Source organism: Vanellus vanellus (genome assembly GCF_965231255.1).
Source record: "Vanellus vanellus genome assembly, chromosome: 2".
Taxonomy (NCBI): domain Eukaryota; kingdom Metazoa; phylum Chordata; class Aves; order Charadriiformes; family Charadriidae; genus Vanellus; species Vanellus vanellus.
The window spans coordinates 145,457,467-145,477,963 of NC_138906.1; the positions used below are offsets into that span (position 1 = coordinate 145,457,467).

Sequence of the window (20,497 nt, forward strand, 5' to 3'; positions counted from 1 at the left end):
TCAACATTCTGTTTATTTCCCAAGGTACCAAGCATGCTGGTGAAACGTGAGACATGGGTTTGTGTCTGATTTGAACCAAACACATCAAGGGCTTCAATGTGGTTTCTTTTATCCCAGGGAAATATGTTGACCATTTGCCTATTGACTGTTCTCAGGAAATATTCTCTGTAATCAAAAGTTCTGTAAAATTACTGCTTGTTGTTTTCACCACTGCTGTTCTGTTGATCCCTTTCATTGAGAAATGAAAGAAATGCATAAAAAGAGAACCGTTCAGTTACAAAACTACAAAAAGAGAATAATTGCACTGTATTCTCCAGAATCATAATTAACAACCAGAAGCACCCTTGCTTGTATTAATCACAGTAAAGCTATCATCATTATACAATTATATTTTACACCACTTCTAGGTCAGTAGGAATTCGTAATTCTTAATATTGACGTTTCACGGTCCTAATGACAGCTGCAGAGGAAACTGGATTTTACTAAAGCACCGAAAACGGTTGATTCCTTACCCTGCCTGAAGCCAGGACAGCCAGGATCAGCCATAGCAGTGTGTTTGTGTGTGGCAAATAGCGTGCACGTGTAGCGTTAGGGGAACTTTTGTCTTTGTAGCTTTCCTCCCTTTTCTTTGCCTCATGCAAGTAGCAGAGCTGCCATCTGAAACCTTGTGAACTGGTGGAGACATCTGAGGATGGCTGCTCTGCTTCCGTACTCCAGGCAGATGCACCCAACCACAGGTCCTTGGTGCCTTGGGATGTTCTGCTGGAAGAAAGCTTGGCTACTTCTATCCAAACTCCCCACAACTATGCAAGACACAGAAAATTATCACCTCTGGTTGACTCACCATGATGAACTTTCTCTTCCATGATGAACTTTATCCTCCATGGCTTCTTTTCATTTTAGCATTTCACCCTTTACCCAGAACCTAAAAGTGTTCTGCATAAAACCAGGAAATATTCACGAAGTGTGTGCTGTGATAATTTCTAAGGTGTTGCCAATTTTTTTTCATCTATCTTTTATTGAAAGTTACAAAAGTACTTATTTGCTTACGGAAAGAATAAAGATCATCTTTGGTTGAAAGATGTAAACCACAATTTTTAATTTTGGCAGTGTTACCTATTTTCAAACGCAAACCTAAAACCTTTCAAAAAGGGACAGTGGTGGGACAGAGTCATTCAGAGACATAAATAGTATTTTGATACGCTTGTATTTGAGCAGCAAAAGGGCTTACGTTGCGGCATGTTTTCCAGGACGAGTGCTTTTCTTTGCTATGCCTCTTTGTCAAGGAGAAAACCTCCCAAGACAAGGCTGCAGGTAATCTGATGCATACCTGGCGTAGCCTGCTGCTGTTTTCCGAGCTGTCTGCTTTTTCTTGTCTGTCATCCCAGGGAACTTAAAATACTCAATGGTCATCTCTGTGAGTGCTGGCAAGTAGTTGCAGAGGAGACAGTAGTGGTATTGTACAAGGCAAGACATGCTACTAGTACGGTTTTGCTGAGTGAAACACAAGTAAGTACATGACCGAATCCTGCTCCGAGGCTGTTGAAGTTACTGGGAGTTTTGTCGTTGGCTTCTCGGAGGTCAGAACTCTGTGGCTCTGACAGAGAACAAGCCATAAAATCTGTGGGCTTCTTTATGGACTGCTTTCCCACAAAATGTGGCAGAAAAATACTTCATCTTTTAACAAAAGTGTGAGCCTTATTCATACCTTGTCATCTATGAAAAATTGTGCTAATCTTGAGCTTTACAGCAGCTTTCTCACGTATAATGATGGGGTAATTTACAAAAATTTATAACTCACGGTGTTGCTGATTTTCCCCGTCTTCATTCAAAAAGCGTGAGTGGTATGATCACGCTTGCGGCTGGTGGTTATTATGCCTTGATGCTGCCGCATCTCTACTTCCTCACAGCTGTTCTGCTGGTTTTGCTCTAGTTTCCATTTATGCTGTTTTGCTTCATTAAATAATCTTGATCCTAAAGAGCAACTCAAAATTACACTACACCATGTTTATATATTATTAAATATTTAGAGGGTATTATTTATTTTATTTCTTTCTTTTCCAGCTGTCACATCCACTTAGGGGTTTCCGGTGTTTTCTCTTGTCTTTCCTGCACCCTTCGCTGCCAGCCTAACAGAGCTGGGCGTTGATTTAAACACACTTTTCGTACTGCAGGCAGGAGGACCGTCATTTCGCTGTCAGTTCTGCAACACGGTTGTTGCTGTGCTATACTTGGATCCCAACTGCTCTGAGTCAAATACTGGAATACAAAAATACAAGTGTTGGTGTTTCCTAAAATTAAGTGTAAATCAATAGCAGAAAGCTGAAAAGGCACTGTCGGATTAACTGATGTCCCTTATTACTGGAACAAATTAACCATTAGTCAAGGACAGTGCTTTGCCATTACAGACTTTAGTATTTTCCCTCTAAAGCGGTGATTTTTCTCCGTGAAATGAAAAAGAAAACCAGTAAATGAGCTATTGGACAAGTAATAGCACTCTATTTTAAATAGCCCCAAATTACCGAAGGCTTTTAGGACAGCTGTTCCCTCCCTTGTCCTTTCAGGTATCTCACCGCGTTAGCTGGGTAAGAGGAGTTGTCAGTGACTCGGTAGATTAGTCATGAGATGTTTGAGTCTAGTTTAATATTTGGTAAGAATTAGCAATTGGGATTTTGACTGAATAAGTATCTACCTATATGCTTGGGATTACCAGTGTCTACTCTAGATGGGACATGTTTCCTACCGATAGCAGTACCAGTCATGCGTATGACAAGGCTTTGTTTTATTAATTGAAAAGATTTCACTGTAATTTCATGTTTTCAAGTGTTTGCCTTAGGGATGAGAAGCACTTGTATTTTTAGTTTTGCTTAACAGAGATAAAAACAGATTTTTTATAGAGAAAACAGAAATAAAAGGACTTAAAATAAAAAAAAAATTTAAAAAGGGAAAAGTATTGGCAAGGATCGTGCCTATTCGTATATTAAATGAAACTAGCAAGCTATAGAAAGCCAATTTTCCCATGCGGTAATTATTGTAATGTTTCATTTAAAAATTCAGTCAAAGAGCTGAACATGATAAGATAAAGAGAGGTGACCTCTTCTGTGACCGAGTCATAGGAAGATAAAGGATAAAACTCTATTTTGATGTTCAGAGAATTAGGCAACAGGTTACACCAACAAGATTTAATTTTCTGGTATGTGCTAAGAGAAGTGGCACAGTATCAAGATGCAGCAAATGGGATTACTTTCTGAAAAAAACGCGTACTGAGTTCAAAATGATTATTTAAATGATGCATTCAGTATGAGGAAAAATGAAGAAAACAGCTGAGCTTGCAGTTATTTTAGAAAATCTTACTGGTTTGTTTTGCTATTCCCTTGAATTAGTCAAGGGAGTAATGTACGGTCTCACCCCACTTTGCTAAGTGGCAGTTTTCCCTGCATCATAGAGGGTAAAGGACAATGGAGCATCTTCCCTGTAGCATATTTCCCAGCACGTATTTCTTTCTGTATAAGTAGAAATTCTTAAAAGTGGGTACGGTGGAATCAACCCGACCCCCTTTTTTAATATTGCAAATTTCAAACTCAACAGTGAATAGAATTATCATTAATCATATCTTCCAGTGGACAAAATAGGGAAAAAGCTTTCTCAAGGACATATGGTACTTCATGCAGTGGTGACCCGTTTCTTTTTTGTCCCCCAACGAGTCTAGTTTCTCTCCCCAGGGTGTGTTGTTTTCTTGCCACTCCAGCACGTTCTAAGAACTGAAGAGCTTTCTTACAGAGCAAGAATATGGTGTAACGTATTGTGGGTGGTTTGTTTTCTCAGTTTCATATTAAAACCACATGTGAATGTTTATATGAGAAAACACAAGTGAAGGCTGCAGTCATGCTCCTATACGAGCAGTTTATGAAGTTTTGGAAGTTGGGAATTCTGTTCTTTGGAGCTGTAGGTGAGATTTCTTCTGAGTACCCGCACTGCTCCCACGCTTGCTCTTCTCACCTTGGTGCCCTGGATAATCCTTTCCGCTCACCTTATTGCTCCTACTCATTGAAGCTTCTTTAAAAATGAGCAGAAGTCCTGCTTTGGACACTCAGCCAGAGAGACCACTTCTGAATGCTTTCCATCCTGGTATTTATAGAGTGCTCACTATTATTACGTTAGCTTTTGTTGGCACTTCATCAGCGCACCAGAATTGTGTTGTCTACCCTAACTCTTGCTCCTCGAGCTTGTAGTGTAAAGATGATTTATGTTCTGAGACGTTCTTTCTGTTGTACCTGTGACTTTTGAGCATCGTCAGTCCCTTTTACCGTACAGTGTGCTTTTCTTGACCTGCTTCTGTCACACTACAGTCAGAGGGTCAGTGAATCACGACTTCTTGTTGAGACTCGTGCCCTGTAATACTGCATTTGAAGCTAGGCCTAGATACCACACGTACCCTAATTCTTTACATTTAATTTTTTATCTGAAATATTTTTTGATTGTAAGAAAATAGTGATCGCCAATTTGGTGACATCGGTTATTTCCATCTTGATTTCCAGTAGTTGGATGGGTGGATAGGTAGACTGGTTATTTCAAGGTTTTAGAACATTTATAATTACTTCTTCATATGCAAGGATTTTGTATTTTTTTTTAACTGCTGGATAGGTTTCTAAGTAAGAAATTAATACCTCTGTTGTGCTAGAACTTGTTTCACTCAAAAGAGGAAAGTTCTGAGAGAGTGTAAAACACAGTTCTTGGCAAATTCTATAAAGAACTTCTGCAAACTTACGGGGCCAGATTTTTATATTTGTGGAATATCACATTCACAGCCATCTGTAGTTCATATTTGGTTTTATATCCAGAAAAATGTGAAAGAATTCTGTACGGAATTGTAGGCTTATGTAAGCTGTTAATGACATGGATCTGTTACTCACCGCTATCACATATCTCTTGTAATGATTTTCTTGTAACAACCCATGACAGCCATAAAATTCTGGAATGAGATCTGGGCATAGGAGTAAAACCTGCAGTAAGTTCTCTTACATTCAAGACAGTCTGAATTATAGCTTTTTTTCTGCCTGACCTGGCCATAAACTGTTCTATTTTGCAAAAAAAATGGTGTGTTTCTCAAGAGGCACAAAGACTGATACCTTCCTTCACGTGAAGGCTCAAAGTACTTTATTCCAATTAAACCTTTGTGACTGAGCATTCTGAGCGCATGGGAAGCAAATAAATGCCTCTGGATGCTCATTTTTGTTCTTTTAGCTAAAAAGAATCTTCCAAGTGCACAGTAAAAGCAAACATTATGCTGTTTATACACAAAATCTTAAAGTTCTATGTTTCCTGTGAGACTTACCTTCCTTAAGGGAAGCACAAACTTCCCTTAAAACAGACATTATTCCTTAAGGTCGGGAGGAGCCTTAGCATTTCAGTCCTCCAACCGAAGTCAGAGTTGACTACATGGTGTACTGAAAATACTGTGTTTCTGAAGAGGCAACCAGCTTTTTTCTTTAAATGGGATGTCCTTCACAGTCTAAGCAAGCTTTAAATGCATCTAATTTTAAAGGCAACTGGACTGCGTACCCTGCAACGGAATTTCTGAGTTTCAGGTCCGAGAAGAAAGTGAGAGCTACAAGTGAAAACTGAAGTGTGGTGGTAATGGCTTACCTTCCTAGGTGTCCCCTCAGAAGTCTTAAAGCAAGCATTTGGGGACAGCAGGCCAGTCAAGTTGTGGCTCCTAGAAAATATTGATGCCTCAGAACTGAACTTGAACCGTTTCAGCATTTTCATGTGGAAAGATTAGAGCCCTTCATTTATGCTTATATACACGAGATCACATTTCTCCGGAAAGAGAAGCATTTCTCTGCTTCTTAAACAAATTTGTTACGGTATGCTCACTCTGACATCCAGAATACAGTATATGGTGCCAGTTAAAATAGCAATCACAAAACATATCTTCTTTCCTTACATGTTTTAGGAAAATATCTCCAACTTTGATATCGTCATGGAGTCTGATGAGGGCACCTTCAGGCCATCTGGACTGGGTTTCACTGGCAATGCTAAAGCTCGGGACATCGTGAAAGAGATCATGTCTCTGCTGCAGCCCATCAATGTTACGGACGTTTATGACAGCGCAGATGGAACGGACATCGATTACTGGATGAGAGACGGGGTGCCCGGTGAGCGTGCTTTACAGCTGACACTGCTCCTCCCGTGCTGTGGCACCTCGGATGGGTGGTCTGGTGTTTTGAAAATAGTAAGAAATGCTGTCTCTTGAGGAGGAAAATTTACCATAGGTAAAATGCAGAAATGAAAAAAGGTGCCCAACAGAAATAGGACATAAAGTGCATTTGAGCTGCAGTTTAATAATGGTATAGATTATACGTAGCATAACATGCCTAAAATCTTCTTTTCGGCTTTAAGGATTTATAATAATTAATCCCAGACTGGTGGTTTATAAATAGTAAACTAAGGCAGAGGGGAATTCTCCAATGCAGAACAAATTTTATTTATTATTGTTATTATTATTATTTCGACTTTGAAATACGGGACTTTTTCTCCCTATTTTATATGCTGAAGAAACAATGTTTTGGAGACGCGACATTTGAGAAGTTAAGGGGCATTAAGGTGTGATAAAGGGGTAACATTCTGCAAAGTTTAAACTGGTTTAGGGGTTTGTTTGGGATATTGTATCTGGCTCGCAGTGAGGAGCAGCTTGTTGGCAAAGAGGCTTGCAAGCTGTGAGAGAGATCCACCGCGGGCAGCCCCCCCGTGCAGGAGACCCCACACCAGCACAGGGTCTTGCAGAGCACACGAGTCCCAATTAGAGGCCAGCCTGGGTGAAGCCTTAGTGAATTTCCATGGTAGTTTCCACACTTGAATAAGAGTAGAAAGAAAAAAAGTTTCATGACACAGATATTAAAAAAATTATGATCGGTTTTAAAATTTTAAGGTTCTTTTTCTCTGGTGTTTTATGACTGAAGTAGGTTGGCACATTTCTCATGCTAGTTTTATTCGTAACAACTATATGCTTAGAATCTCTTAACGTTTGATTAACTGCCTTGTTTTTCACCTGGACTTGTGGAAGACGCAGTGGGTCATGGAATATATGGTGCTTATTTATGGTCAGAACCCTTTGTGTCTCACTCACGTGGGGTGTACAAAGATACCATAAAGTTGACAGCCTTGAAAAATGTATGGATATCTAATTTGCAAAGCAACATGTCTATACTCGGCAAAGAGTATGGATGAAGGGATATTGTTAACCAGCTCGGGATTCATCTTCAGCTGGTGTGCTGCTTCCCAGGTAAAGTGCAAGCTGTTGGGTGCAATGTCATACAGCTGTGACACTGATGTGCACTTGGGTTGCTGGGCTCTGTAAACCTCTGTAAGATGCCGCTGCAGCGGTCCTAAGTTAGGACCATGTGCTGAGTTGAGCTGAGAGACTGTAAGCACTGCTGAGAGGCTGTAGCCGTGCATTGTCCTCCACAGCCTATAAATGCCCGTGCAAAGGCGCCTGGTCCAGGATTTCAGACTGACATGGAATATGAGAACTCACCATACAGCCTGTGTTTAGAAAATGCAGGTGTATCGGAATGATTTCCTAGGTAAGGTTCTGGGGACAGAACGTGGAGGACATTACAGTCAGTCATCGGGGACTTCCATTGTGCTTCCTGTCTGAGGACGACAGATTATGGAAGGAGAGAGAATTTAGTATTCAAATGCTTTGTTTTCAGTTGATAATGTGAGTGGTGCTTGTGATGACAGTGTGTATTGAGCTCTTGTGCATGACTTTTCATCAGCTGAGGTGCACCTGAAGCACGAACGGCTACAGCTTGCCATGGGTCCTCTTGTTTAGTCACCTGGGCTACGTGAGTAAAGTACACCCAGCAGGAGCAGGGCAGAAACAGGAGCCATCTCCCATGGTCACCCATACTCCTTAGAAAGCACAAACTATGAAAAATATCATAACCTATAAGCTCAACCTTGGTAAAATAGAAATACACCCAAACCGAGACCTCCGTTTTTAAATAAATCTGATTTGCTTTCCTATTAAAAATTTGGCACATTAATTGATGGTGGATTTTTTTACTGTCTGAAGCTTTGACTCATTTAACTTCCTGTTAAGCAAATAACAAAGTGTTCTTGCAGCATAAAGGAACAGTGATTCTTTTTTTCCCCATTGAGCCCATGGTGGGAAGGAATTAGCTCCACTAAAAGAATTTTGGCTGCTTTAGATTGTATTTCATACTGTACCAGGGAGAAGTCTAAGACATCTTGTAATCTTCACGCCTTGTCTGCAGTATTCTTACTGCTCCAATGAGCCCTTATGGTATATAATAACATTGGAACAAATTGAACACACTGTAGCAGCTTTTATAATTTTGTCCAATTTAAACAAGCAGTCAAGTGTTGACACTGCATCAATTTTATTTAAATATTTTCTTGAAAATACACTTGGTGGCTTTGTTTCTGCAACAGTGAGGGAAAATATTGTGTACTTCTTGAACGATCACAATGGTTTCTGACATCATTTCTCTAGAATTTTTCTCCTTTTTGGTGTTAAATAGATTCTGGGATTCACGTTTTTAGATGCTATTAAAATTCTGCACCTCCTGCTCCTTTTGATCTGAAAGATCTGCAGAGGGCAACAGTATGTGGGTTTTTCAGGGCAGTTCGTAGCTGCTCCTGAGACGGGCGAAGTGACTCTGACTCCTTCCTCTCCGCTATTTCTGGCCTGTTTATTTTTAATGGGCATGCAATGAAATGCTATTTGTAATGTTACTTAAAATTATTTGCAAGACAACAGCAGTGACTATTCTGAGATTTTAGGACGGGGAGCCAGGATAGTTCAGAGTGCTTTGCAAACCGTAGACTGAAGCTTAACTCATACCTCTAAAGCACAAGCAAGGTGATCCCCACCAAACACAGCAGTTTAATGCTTTCTAACCATGGAGTATTAGACGTATTCCCGTCAGTGGCCTTTACATTGGATTGTTTTGAGAACAGTTCAGCCCAGCAATGAGGAGTGTCTGTAGCTATGTTTTTCTAGTGATGGCCAGTTTTCAGCTACTGAAAATATTTGTATAACATTTGTTTTGCTTTTTCATGAAGCGTAAATCAAATGAAATGGGGTTTTTGTGGTGTCGTATTTTATGCTGTGGTTTTACAGTTTGAGGTGACCCTTGGTCCCAAGACTGCGCCTTTGTTAATTATGCAATTATCTTCCTCAGCTTTCTTTTTAAGGGTTCAATTACGTATTTGTTTTTGGTTAGGGACGCATCTAAACTGTGGCACATAAAGCTGTTCCTTTCCAATACTGACTCCTAATCAATTTTGGCCAGAATTTGCAAATATGGGTGGGGAGACAGGTTGGTTGGGTTTATTTGTTTGGTTTCTTTGCATGCTTTTTCATAACAGTCTTCTTCAGTGTCTGAAAGGGTTAAAAAACCATTAAGCAAGTCCTGCTAGACCAGCGCTCAGGTGTTCTGTTGAAAAAGCCAGGTGTCTGATGATCACAAGGATGCTTTGAACATGATTTAGACCAGTTCCTAAGGTAATAGCACTGGGGCTGAGTCAGCCTTCCCTGCAAACCTTCGGAAAATGAGGAGGGAATGAAGTGATTATATTTGTATTATGGTATCCAGTGAACGCTAGTTCAGCTTTAGGTGTTAGGGGAGAGGAAAATGGGTGCTCTCCTATTTTTGCAGAGGGCAGGCTGTTGTGACACAGTGTATTTCCAGGAGATCCAGTACAAGGACGCTCCTTTCTGCCGGGCTCGGCAGGGAAGTTATCTCCTGCTGCAGTGCTTGTGATGAGAACGCTTGTCTGTTAGGAACTGAGCTGTATTTGAGATCAGGCTGACCCAGGACATCAAACAACTCCCCAAAGGCATGTGGCAACTCCTCTATTTAAAATTCAACCAGTGACCTAAAGGTGAAACTCCTTTGTACGATGTCACTCTGAACCTTGATAGTTGTTCATGTCTCTCTGTCTCCACAGTGACAGTGTCTTGCTTTTTTGTTACATTACACAAGAGGAGGAATTATTCTTCCAGAAACTAATAAACCAGTAGTTCATCTAACTTTAATGTTCAGAAATCAAAAATTCATTGCTAATCCGATCTATTAGTCATTTTCTTGGAGGTGGCAAACAAATACTATCATATATCATTTCTCTCATTTTTATATTTTCGTAGTGCTTCTTTATTACCTTCATCTAAAATAAGATGCATTTTGACCTTTAGACACTGGGCTTTGACATCCATGGTTTCCTTTCTTATTACATAAGAGGTCAAATCCTTCAGTTCCACCCCTTTTCTGGAGCATGCTGCCCACCCATCCCCCTGTCCCCACCATCCCTTGTAGCACGAAACTCCAGCGCGAGCCTGCCGGCATGCTTGAGCCAAGCCTGCTCCTCTGCTCGGTGTCAGCCAGGGGGGTGTTTGAGAAAGTGGTGTAATGGGAAAACTCCCTGACTTGAGGTTTCCAGGCATGAAAAATTGGGCAAGCTTTCCATTTCCTAAATTATAAGTAGGTAAACTCCGTTCACTCTTGGCTACATCACTGTTTGAAAGCGATACCCAACTGTGATGCACAAAGCATTGCCCCTCAGCGTGCCTGCTTCATGCTCTCTGCAGGCTTGGACAGACTCTTTGGATCTAGTTTCTCAGCTTCTTTTTATTGCCAAAAGAATAAAAACTGTAAGGAAAAAAAGGAAAAATCAGATTCGTGTAGCCTAGGACTTCATAGGCTGATGCTGAAAAGCTTGGCTTGATTGTGCACAGGTAAGAGACGTTTCAATTGCTGAAGACCTTCCTAAAAGATGAGGGAAAGAGAAAAAGATATTAATCTTAACTTCCTCACTTGAGTATGTAACATTTGTATGATTTGTGATCTGAGATGTTTAGCTTAGGGTATCACATGGTCAAATATCTGTGACCAGTTATTTGACCAAGAGACTAACACAAGTGAAATGTCTCCTGCTTGCTCATGCAGCAAGAATTTGGACAAAACTCCTAAAAACTACTCAGAAAACTAGCTTTATGTGTAGTATTACAAGTACTGACATAATTTGAGTTACTCCAACGTTGCTATGTCTTCTACTTGCTGAGTTTCCACTGCTCTGGACATGTGTTGAAGCACACCACCAACCACTATGGACCTGGTTTAGTTTTGTGTGGAAATGAGGGGTAAGGGGCTTATGGTCTACACCTGTGTCGTGTCTGAATTGTGATCTCAATGAGTCTGAGATATATCAGCACTGTTCTGTGATAATTAGCAACATTGTATTGCTTGTTCCAGCTCATTAGTTTCCTTTTAAATATCTTATTTTATCATTCCGAAAGAAAATATGGTGAATGAGTGTGTTCCACTGCAGAAGTCAAATTTTCTGCAACTTGGGAGGTATTAAATTAAACCAGTATGCTAAGAGAACAATTATAATTGCTTGGCACTTAAAGAACCTACTATAAGTGCTACAGCTATTAGAACCATTTAAAATCTTGATTGCAGAAAGAACTGTGTGTATTAATCTGTAAAATAATTCATCTATGCTCTAATTTATCATTGTTCCGTAAAAATAGGCTTTTGAAATTAGAAATTACTCTAGAGTAATTAAATAAATTTAATATGCTGCGACTTTTTATGAAGGTGGATACCTTAAAAGGCTCATAGTTTAACATAGTATCTCAGTTATATTAGCCTTTCATATGACCTTTTCTGATTTTAATAAAGTTAATAAAGTCCTTGAGACTAATCATTTAATGAAAGGACTAGTCTGTAAATTATGGTAGGTTTTCTTATTAGTTGTGCTATTTAACTACCAGCAAAGCTTGTCCGTATTTTACATACAATTCTTCCCACCTTTGTTCTGCTTGGGCTACAGTCTTGTTTTGGCATATTGGAGTATGGGACTACTTCTAATAATTAACAGGAAACATTGGAATTGCAAGTTTCTTTGTTTCGTGTAGCCTAGACACAGACGATGCAAATACTCAGCTGGGATAGTACTGTTGGAGAGAGGGATGGAGTTGGGTGATTAGGCACAGTACCGGAATGCAAATTTTACTGGTAGTTTTAAGAAGGCTTCTGTAATATATTTCTCATAAGGGCATGTACATTTCTAATGCAAGGGCACAGGGTGGTCCTGTCAAGTCAAAAATAACGTGTCATCTTTGGGGCAGAATAATTCATAATTGTAGCAAATACTTGAAAACTGCTCATTCACACTTATTTTGACAAAACCGAAGACGATTTCTGAATGAGCTTGCTGACATCTACCTTAGCTATGAGCTCCCACTGTTCAGTAATATGTTTTAAGAGTAATTTATTCGAGACTGATAACAATATTAAGAAGAGAAAAGTTGACACAATCAAGGGCGAATGCTGCAATTAGTAGCAGACAGTACTAAGTGGTTTTACTTCACTCTGTGACATTTTAGTGAAAGCAAGATCACAGAATAACTGCAGGAAGACTTGAAAATCTAGAAATCGTACCTTACAGTGAGAAATGGGAGATGTTAAATCTCTCTTCGTTTATGCAAAACTGTGTTAAGTGATGACAGAGTAACCAAAAACTTTAAGTGATGACTCAAATGCAGCATATGTATTAGGCTGGGAAGCGATTTTTCTAACCACAGCACCTTTCTCCCTTTTTTCAAAAAAATAGTCCATTAGTAATTCAGTCTATCTGAGTCTAAACAAATTCAAACTGGAAGAAAGCAAACAGCCTCTTCCAATAAGGTTAGTGAGCTACAGAAGCACCTCGCAGACTTGGTGAATTCTCCATCATTTTGAAAGTGTAACAGAAGACTTGGGTGTCCTTCAAAAAGTAAAGGGTAATTCAAGGAATGGGCTTGATGCAGTAGCTACGAGGTGAGGTTCTTTGCCATGTGTTATTCAGATGGTGCGATTACATGTAATGGGTATTGCTGGCCTTAAAAAATCTGTGAATCTTCCAGTAAATCTTAGAAGTGTTTTCCGTAATGAAATGCCTCCTTCCCGATTTAAGCGTCACCCATTTCAAACAGTACCTTTCTGAATATCAAAAGCTCTCGTCTTTGATTTGTACATTTAGATAATCCTGATTGCAATTAAAAAAAATAGAACTATTGTGAATTTGCTGATCCCATGAAACCAAAAATATTTGCAAAACTCTATCATACATTGCTTAACAGCTTGAATTTCTTATTCTGTTCTCTTCAGTATCTGTGATGCAGTTTATTTGACAAAGTTTTCTTGGTGGTTACAAGCTAAGAATTACTGCAGATGGGTTAAGTAGCTGATATTACATAGCACTTAAATTTATCTTTCAAAAAAATGAGGCAAGGCAGCTTTAAAATAATCTTATATGAATATTACAATAAATTAGTTTGAAACACTGACATTCTGATGGGCTTTTAGAACCCTAGAAGAAGTAAAACTGTTCCAGTGCATTCAGCACTGGGCAAATGCTAATTAAGCTCGTTAATCTAGACATGAAAACTTAAAATACGGTGTTTCGAATAAAATAATACATTCTAATGGTTCATGCACTTTTCTGGCTCATGAACTTTCTCTTAAAGATATTTTGTTTAATTTTGTATTAAGGTTGATTTTTTTCCTTACTTTTAGATTTTTACTCTTCAAAAAATTAGATGAGGTGATTGACATAAAAGACCCTGTTATTAAATAGGTTCCTTCTGCAAGCATACAAAATTCCTAAACATTTAAAAAATCATCAATAAATTTACTCCTGCCACTCACGTTGTGAGTAGGAAAATATGCTCTGTTTCAGAAAAGAAACACTGAAAATATCTAACTGAAAATCTCATTTGGATTTGGGGTGTGGTTTGTTTTTATTCTGGCTGTGCCTCTGAGAGGCATATTAATTCTCTATTGTTTGCTGCGTAGGAAAGCTGAATTCTGTTTCTGAGGGTGGGAATATTCTTTTCATATGGAAGCATTTGCCATTTGTTGATCCTAAAAAAAACAAGTGTCCTACATTAAAACACAGAGCTCAGTGTTAACATGTTAAATACGCAGTTTGGAAGTACAAGTTAGTTAAGCCTTATTCCTAGAACTGTCCCCAACTTCACTGAACCTCATGCAAATAATAAAGTAAGTAGGAAAAAAGGGGATTTAATTTGTGTTCTGTAAGGAAGTTTGAATTGGAAAGTGTTCGTAAATGGAAAAGTGTGAAAGTTAAGTGTGATTCTCTCCACTTTTTTTTTTTTTTTACCTGTTTGGAATTTGGCTGTATGAAAAATAAGACACATTCATAGTGTGGAAATGTTGGGAGATTTCTCACCACATGTGTAACGATCCAGAATGGCTGTTAGGAACAACAGCAGAAATATCTGTAGATTCATGGATTTCATTCCTGGAAAACAAACTGTAATGGCTTCAGTATTAAAAACCCAATAAAAAATAAACCATTCAGTAGCACTCATAGATTCATAGAATCGCAGAATGGTTTAGATTGGAAAGGACCTTGAAGATCATCGAGTTCCAACCCCCCTGCCATAGGCAGGGACACCTCCCACTAGACCAGGTTGCCCAAGGCCACCTCGAGCCTGGCCTTGAACACCTCCAGGGATGGGGCCTCAACAACCTCTCTGGGCAACGTGTTCCAGTGCCTTACCACCCTCAAAGTGGAAAATTTCTTCCTAATGTTTAATCTGAACCTGCCCTCTTCCAGTTTAAAGCCATTCCCCCTCATCCTATCACTACATGCCCTAGTAAAAAGTCCTTCCCCAGCTCTCCTGTAGACCCCCTTTAGGTACTGGAAGGCCGCAATAAGTGACCTCATCTGCTAGCTCCCTCAGGACTTGCGGAGGTATCTCATCAGGTCCCATGGACTTGTGCACCTTCAGATTCCTCAGGTGGTCTCGCACTTGATCTTCACCTACAGTGGGCGGTTCTCCATTTTCCCAATCCTCATCTTTGCATTCTGCGTCAAGGGCAGTGTGGCTGCAGTCCTTGCCAGTGAAGACTGAGGCAAAAAAAGTCATTGAGTACCTCAGCTCTGTCTCTGTCCCGGGTAACCAGTTCTTGCGTTTCCTTCCAGAGAGGGCCCACAGTTTTCCTAGTCTTTCTTTTCTCGCTGGCATACTTAAAGAAGGATTTTTTGTTTGTCTTAATGTCCCTGGCCAGATTTAGTTCTATCTGGGCTTTAGCTCGTCAAACCCGATCCCTGGCTGCTCAAACTATTCCTCTGCATACCTCCCAGGCTACCCGCCCCTGTTTCCACTCCCTAGAGGCCTCCTCTTTCCTTTTGGTCATGTCCAGGAGCTCCTTGTTCATCCATGCAGGCCTCCTGGCTTTTCTGCCTGCCTTCCTCTTTGTAGGGATGCATCGTTCCTGAGCTTGGAGGAGGTGGAAGACCACGTGTAAGCTGCTCTTGATGGGGGAGACACTGGTTAAATGGATTAAGATCTGGCTTGCAGCTCTCCAAGTAGTTTCCTATATGAAGTCATATGATGAGTGTTTCTAATGGGATTCTTCAGGGCTTGGTACATCCTCAGCTACTCGGAATTTCCATTGGTGGTTTGGAATCAAATTTAAAATTACAAGAAAACACAGCTGATGTAATTGCTATTGGAATGATAAAAAATGATGAGAACAAGCTGATCAGCCAGCCAGAGTGATTATGTTAGTGTGACTCCACTCTGTCGGTTTTGTTGACACCTTTCTTGTACTGCAGTCCCAAAAGAAGACGCAGTATTTAGAAAAAATCACTTCCTTGGGCCTGTTTGCTATGCTGTTGCTGATGTAGCCCCATACGTTACCTACATTGCCTCAAGGTCTCAATGATGCTGCCTGTCCAGCAGGGCCTGCTGGTCCTGTTTTGCCGAACTGCTACCCTGCTGGTGCACCTCCAGCCCGTACTGTTGCAGTGGGTTGTCCTGTTCCACTACAGGACTTTGTTTTTGTCTTTGCTGAATTTTCTGAGGTTCTAGTCAGGCCACTCCTGGATTTTGAGCTCTCTGAACAGCAGCTCAGCCTTCCTGCACACACGATTGCTCCTTCCACAAATTTAATGAAGATGCAGTCCACCCCTTTCATCTGGATCATTGCTCAAGATGCAAAGGGTACTAGCCTGGTGTTGACCCCTGAGGGTCACACCACTCATTACCAGCCACCAGTTAGACCTCAAGCTGTTGATGGCTACCCAGTCAGTTTTCCACCCACTTTTGTTTCATCCTTCCAGTCCACAATTTTCCTGGGGACTGAGGTTAATTTGTCTGCCTTATAGTTCTCTGCATTGTGCTGCTTTTTATTTTACAATGAGCATACCATTTGCCTTTTTTCAGTCATTGGGGACTTCTGGGTGCCACAACTTTTCTGAGATAATAGAAAGCAACAACTCAGTGGCATTGACTAGCTCCCTCGTGCAGCCCATCCAGTCCCATTAATTTTTATATGGTCCATTTACTTAAACAATCCCTAATTTGATCTTCCTGTGCCATGAGTAGTACCTGTTCCCCCTTATCCCCAACTTTGCCGCCAGGCAGAGACCTGACAGTTAAAGTTTAAACCACAGCAATTACTTTCTTACTATTCTTTCGTTACTCATTATAGCTAATATAGCGAATAATACAGCATTCCCACAGCATTTTTTTTCACAAGGAATCTAAAAGTTTTACATGGAAAGGAAGTTGTAAAAACATCTTGATGTACTGTGTAGGGCACATTGGAGGTTTGAACAAAGTATGGTTTTGATCCAGGATCAGAAAGCTTTTTAGTGACAGACCTTTAGATATTACTCAAAAAACTTGTCCCTTCCTTAAGCAGCAAACATATCATGCTTGCACTGGCAGGTGACATTTTAGGTGTAAATGTCTGAGGCTTCTGAAGAATGCTTTTGATAGTAGACCTCGTTGAACAAATACAAAGCTCAGAAATCATTTATAGAGATATCTTCCTCAAAGGAGCAAGTTCAAAATTATTTCAGTTGCAATCTCTCCAGGACATGGTTAACATTTATAAGCTTCGGAATGGGAAACCTTCTAACTGTTTGTCTTCAAAACTGATTTTACAGATTTGGTCTTCAGTGCTATTGAATTTCTGAAGAGCGGAATTTATTGAGCACCAATTTTGTTCACAGATATCTCTCTCTCCAGTGACATTATATGTGTTTTTATGCATTAATTCCAGTCAATTCAGCCGTGGAATAGACCACAGAAAAACACCTAAATGTGAAAGAAACTGAATATACAGTTGTATTTTGTAGTGGCAAATCCTCAAGAAAGGATCATGGGCTGCGCAGGAGTGCAAGAGAGAAGGTATGGGATTACTGTTCTAGCTATGACATCAGCTGCCATCTTCACCGAACAATTTACGCTTCCTCAGTTTCCCTAATGAGAGCAGTTACCTGAGGGGCCCTGAGGAGCTACTTTTTGTCTGTAAGGTGCAATAAAGAGGAAGAGGTCTTTAACACCTTCCTAATTAAGCTGGTCCAGACCTTGCATTTATTTAGCAAGAGAGCAGCCGTGCCTGATCAAATGTTGTGGATGTGTGTAAAGAAAATAGCAGCGTACGTGGAAAGAGCTTCCTACAAATGTATTTTAGGGACGTGTAAACAAATCTGTCTGCAAGGACAAAGCATGCATCTCAACGCGAGCACCAGTTTATTCAAGTTCTCCATCCAAAGAGCCAGAAAACCTAATTAAGAGTTATTATCCACCAGGGCCAGTCTGTCCACAGCTCTTGGCTGTTTGCAGTGCCCGTGACAGTGCAGTCTCAATCACCATGTAGGGCATGGAAATCCACCAAAGAAAATGCTCGCTTTTCCTGTTGCTTAAATTTTAAGAGTTCAGTTCTATTAACTATATTAAACCCAAGCAATTACTTTCTCGGACAGCAGAATTTTTGTAGTCATTGCTGCTGTTTATAATGAAAGCGAAAGAAAAGGAATAGCTGAAAGCAGGGATTTTCAGACTCTGGTCTCCAGACTCCGGAGGGATCGTAGATTACTCCTAAAAATGTACAACTTCATCTGCTACTCAGAAGAGAGCAAGTTTGTTGTCAGTGGGCTTAATCATCCATCTGTTGTCGGTTGGGATCATCCGTGTGTAAGAAAATGTTTATGGATTTTAAAATTGGAAGCAGTTGAAAACCAATAATGTGGCATTCTGGAGGGGAAAGAAGTTGAGCAGCTTGGTTTTTCAAGGGGTAGATTCTCCATCCCTATGAGCAGAGAGGTTAAGAGTACTGGCCTTTTACAGTTATCCCCAGTTCCCTTGGGAATGTGTAGTGTCCAAACACCTCACTGGCTGGGAGCTACTGGAAGCAACTTACAAAAGTAAGTAGAGACACAAGACAGAAAAACTAAAATTGTCTGAGGGCAGAGGTTATTGTGAAGAATCCTAAAGTAAAGTGGTTTTGCCTAAAGAAGGGCTGTCCAGATTGCCTGCCTGCTTCCCCCCCTCCCCAAATCCAAACCCACAGCAACAACAACCAAAGCACAGTGGAAGGTGCTGGGAGCAGGCTGAGAAACATCAGTGCTCGGTTGCCTATCTCTGAGCAGACAGATGCAAAGAAACAAAAAACAGCTTAGCACTGGTGAAGTCACAGAACAGATTTTCAAAAATTTTTATGCCTTCTACTCCCTAAATGAGAGACTCCTAGAGGTAGGACTTTTCGCACCATTTTTCACATATACATGCATTGCAGTTCATGTGAAATATTTGGGCGCAAGAAATTTTTCAGATGTAAAGTTCTCATTTCTGGGCTGTATTTCATAAAATGCAATGAGGTTACTCCAGAAGTTTAATGTCTGCTTTAATGCTGCATGCAAGGTCCACTTGGAATAGTGATCCTGAATTTCCCTCTGCCTCACAGGCCAAACTTGGCTGTAGTCATGGGTCAACTCAAGTGCCAGAGAAAGAAGATCTGTAGCCTGTTGAGGAACTGTTTCAGAAATGCATACAAACAGATGAGATTTCAAAGACCCACAGAGCTGGCAAGAAGGTCTCTAGAGAGCCTCTAAACATCCTCTGTTCCAACACGGTCTCGCCAGTGCCTGTGTCATTTCTTTCACATTTCTTTATGCTGTTTTTGAAGAAGACTTACTATAATGGAAACATTATAAACCAACCAGTCTATCCCAGTGCTATTCTTAGCGCTTAGAGAGGTTTTTCTAGTATCTAACCTAAGTCTTTCCTGCTGCAAATTAAGTACATTAGCTCTCTTTTCTTTCCATTATGAACCCAGAGACATGCTTATTTCTTTCTTCTTGCGGCAGGCTTTTATATGAAGTTGATTTTTTCCTTTCTTGGTGTACTGGTTTGTACTTGCCCCCACTGATCAACATCGTGGTTTGGTTTTTTTAAGTGTTTCCAGTTTGTGAAGATCTCTTAACAAATTCTCATCTTGCCCTCAGTGTCCCGCTGTATGTCCCTGGGTGGTGTCATCTCTTAGCATAGGAAGACCTTACTCCATCATTTTGGTCTATAATGAAATATCAAATAACCTCAGACCTTTGTGGTGCTCCATTCTATACATCCTTCCATTTTTTACTCCCTACGTACACTGTCCATCCAGTTTGGACCAACCTTATAATATGCATGATTTTCTTTGTCTCTTCTGGTGTCCTCAGTGTTTAACATAACTTCGAGCTTTTATACATATTGTATGGGATCTGAATGTCAGTTCAAAGGAAGCCATCATGTATACTGAGGACACAGGCTGAGGTGCCGGATCATGCTATATTCTGGTAGCATCTGGAGATCACAGTGCTTTTGTGACTGGCATGAAAAGCATTGATCCTAGGTGTATGTTTAGAGGTTTCTTTGTAGTTAGAATGCATTGCAGAAGAAGTTTCTGTAGGTAAATTGGCTCTTTAAGCCTTTAAGGAAAGATATTGAGAAATGTTGATTTGCATAAACAAGATCTATTTTGATGCAATTGTAATAGAAAATAGCAGAATGGTGAGAATAAACTTTTAGTTACAATTTAGAACAATTATAGAAACTATTCTTGAAGGTTTTTTATTTCACATATGTATTAAGTCAAGACAATGTGCATGATTGGAATATTTGGTTTTACTGTTTCATTTCACTTTGAGAGAAAACTTTGGGGTGCCTTTTATTTTCATTTGAGTTGGGAAAAGAGAAAAGCAGAATTGTGTCATTTGCTGCAAAATGAAAAGCCCAACTTTTCCCAGCTCTGCCTTTCATTGTCTGCCTGTCTTAAGGATTCCATGAAACTGCAGTTCGTTGTGTCGTGTATTACTTCAACAAGATAATGTAAGTTACAAATTAGTAGTTTAATCAAAGCAAAACAGTCTTATACTAGGCAAACTATTCCCTGGAAATTGATGCAGACATGAACCAGGCTAGTTCCAGGTTTTATCAAATTGTCTAGTTATGTCTTTAGGTGGAAGCCACCATCAAAACTATCATCATCTCTGGAAAAAAATTAAAACTACAGAAGATGTATATGAAGAACACAGAAAAGGTGAATAGTTATCCTCTATAACATTTTATTATAGGTAGTGCCCTATTACATTTTAGAGAATAACAATCCACCTTTTA

At 40.0% G+C, this 20,497-nt stretch overlaps 1 protein-coding gene across 1 annotated transcript in view; it reads left to right on the forward strand.

Moving 5' to 3' along the window:
* The window catches only part of CPQ (carboxypeptidase Q), a 167,282-nt gene that overhangs the window by 128,599 nt on the left and 18,186 nt on the right, over window positions 1–20,497 (forward strand). The window contains exon 8 of the mRNA XM_082479462.1: window positions 5,957–6,158. Within this exon, the coding sequence (XP_082335588.1) occupies window positions 5,957–6,158 (202 nt within the window). The remainder of the gene's footprint in view (window positions 1–5,956; window positions 6,159–20,497) is intronic.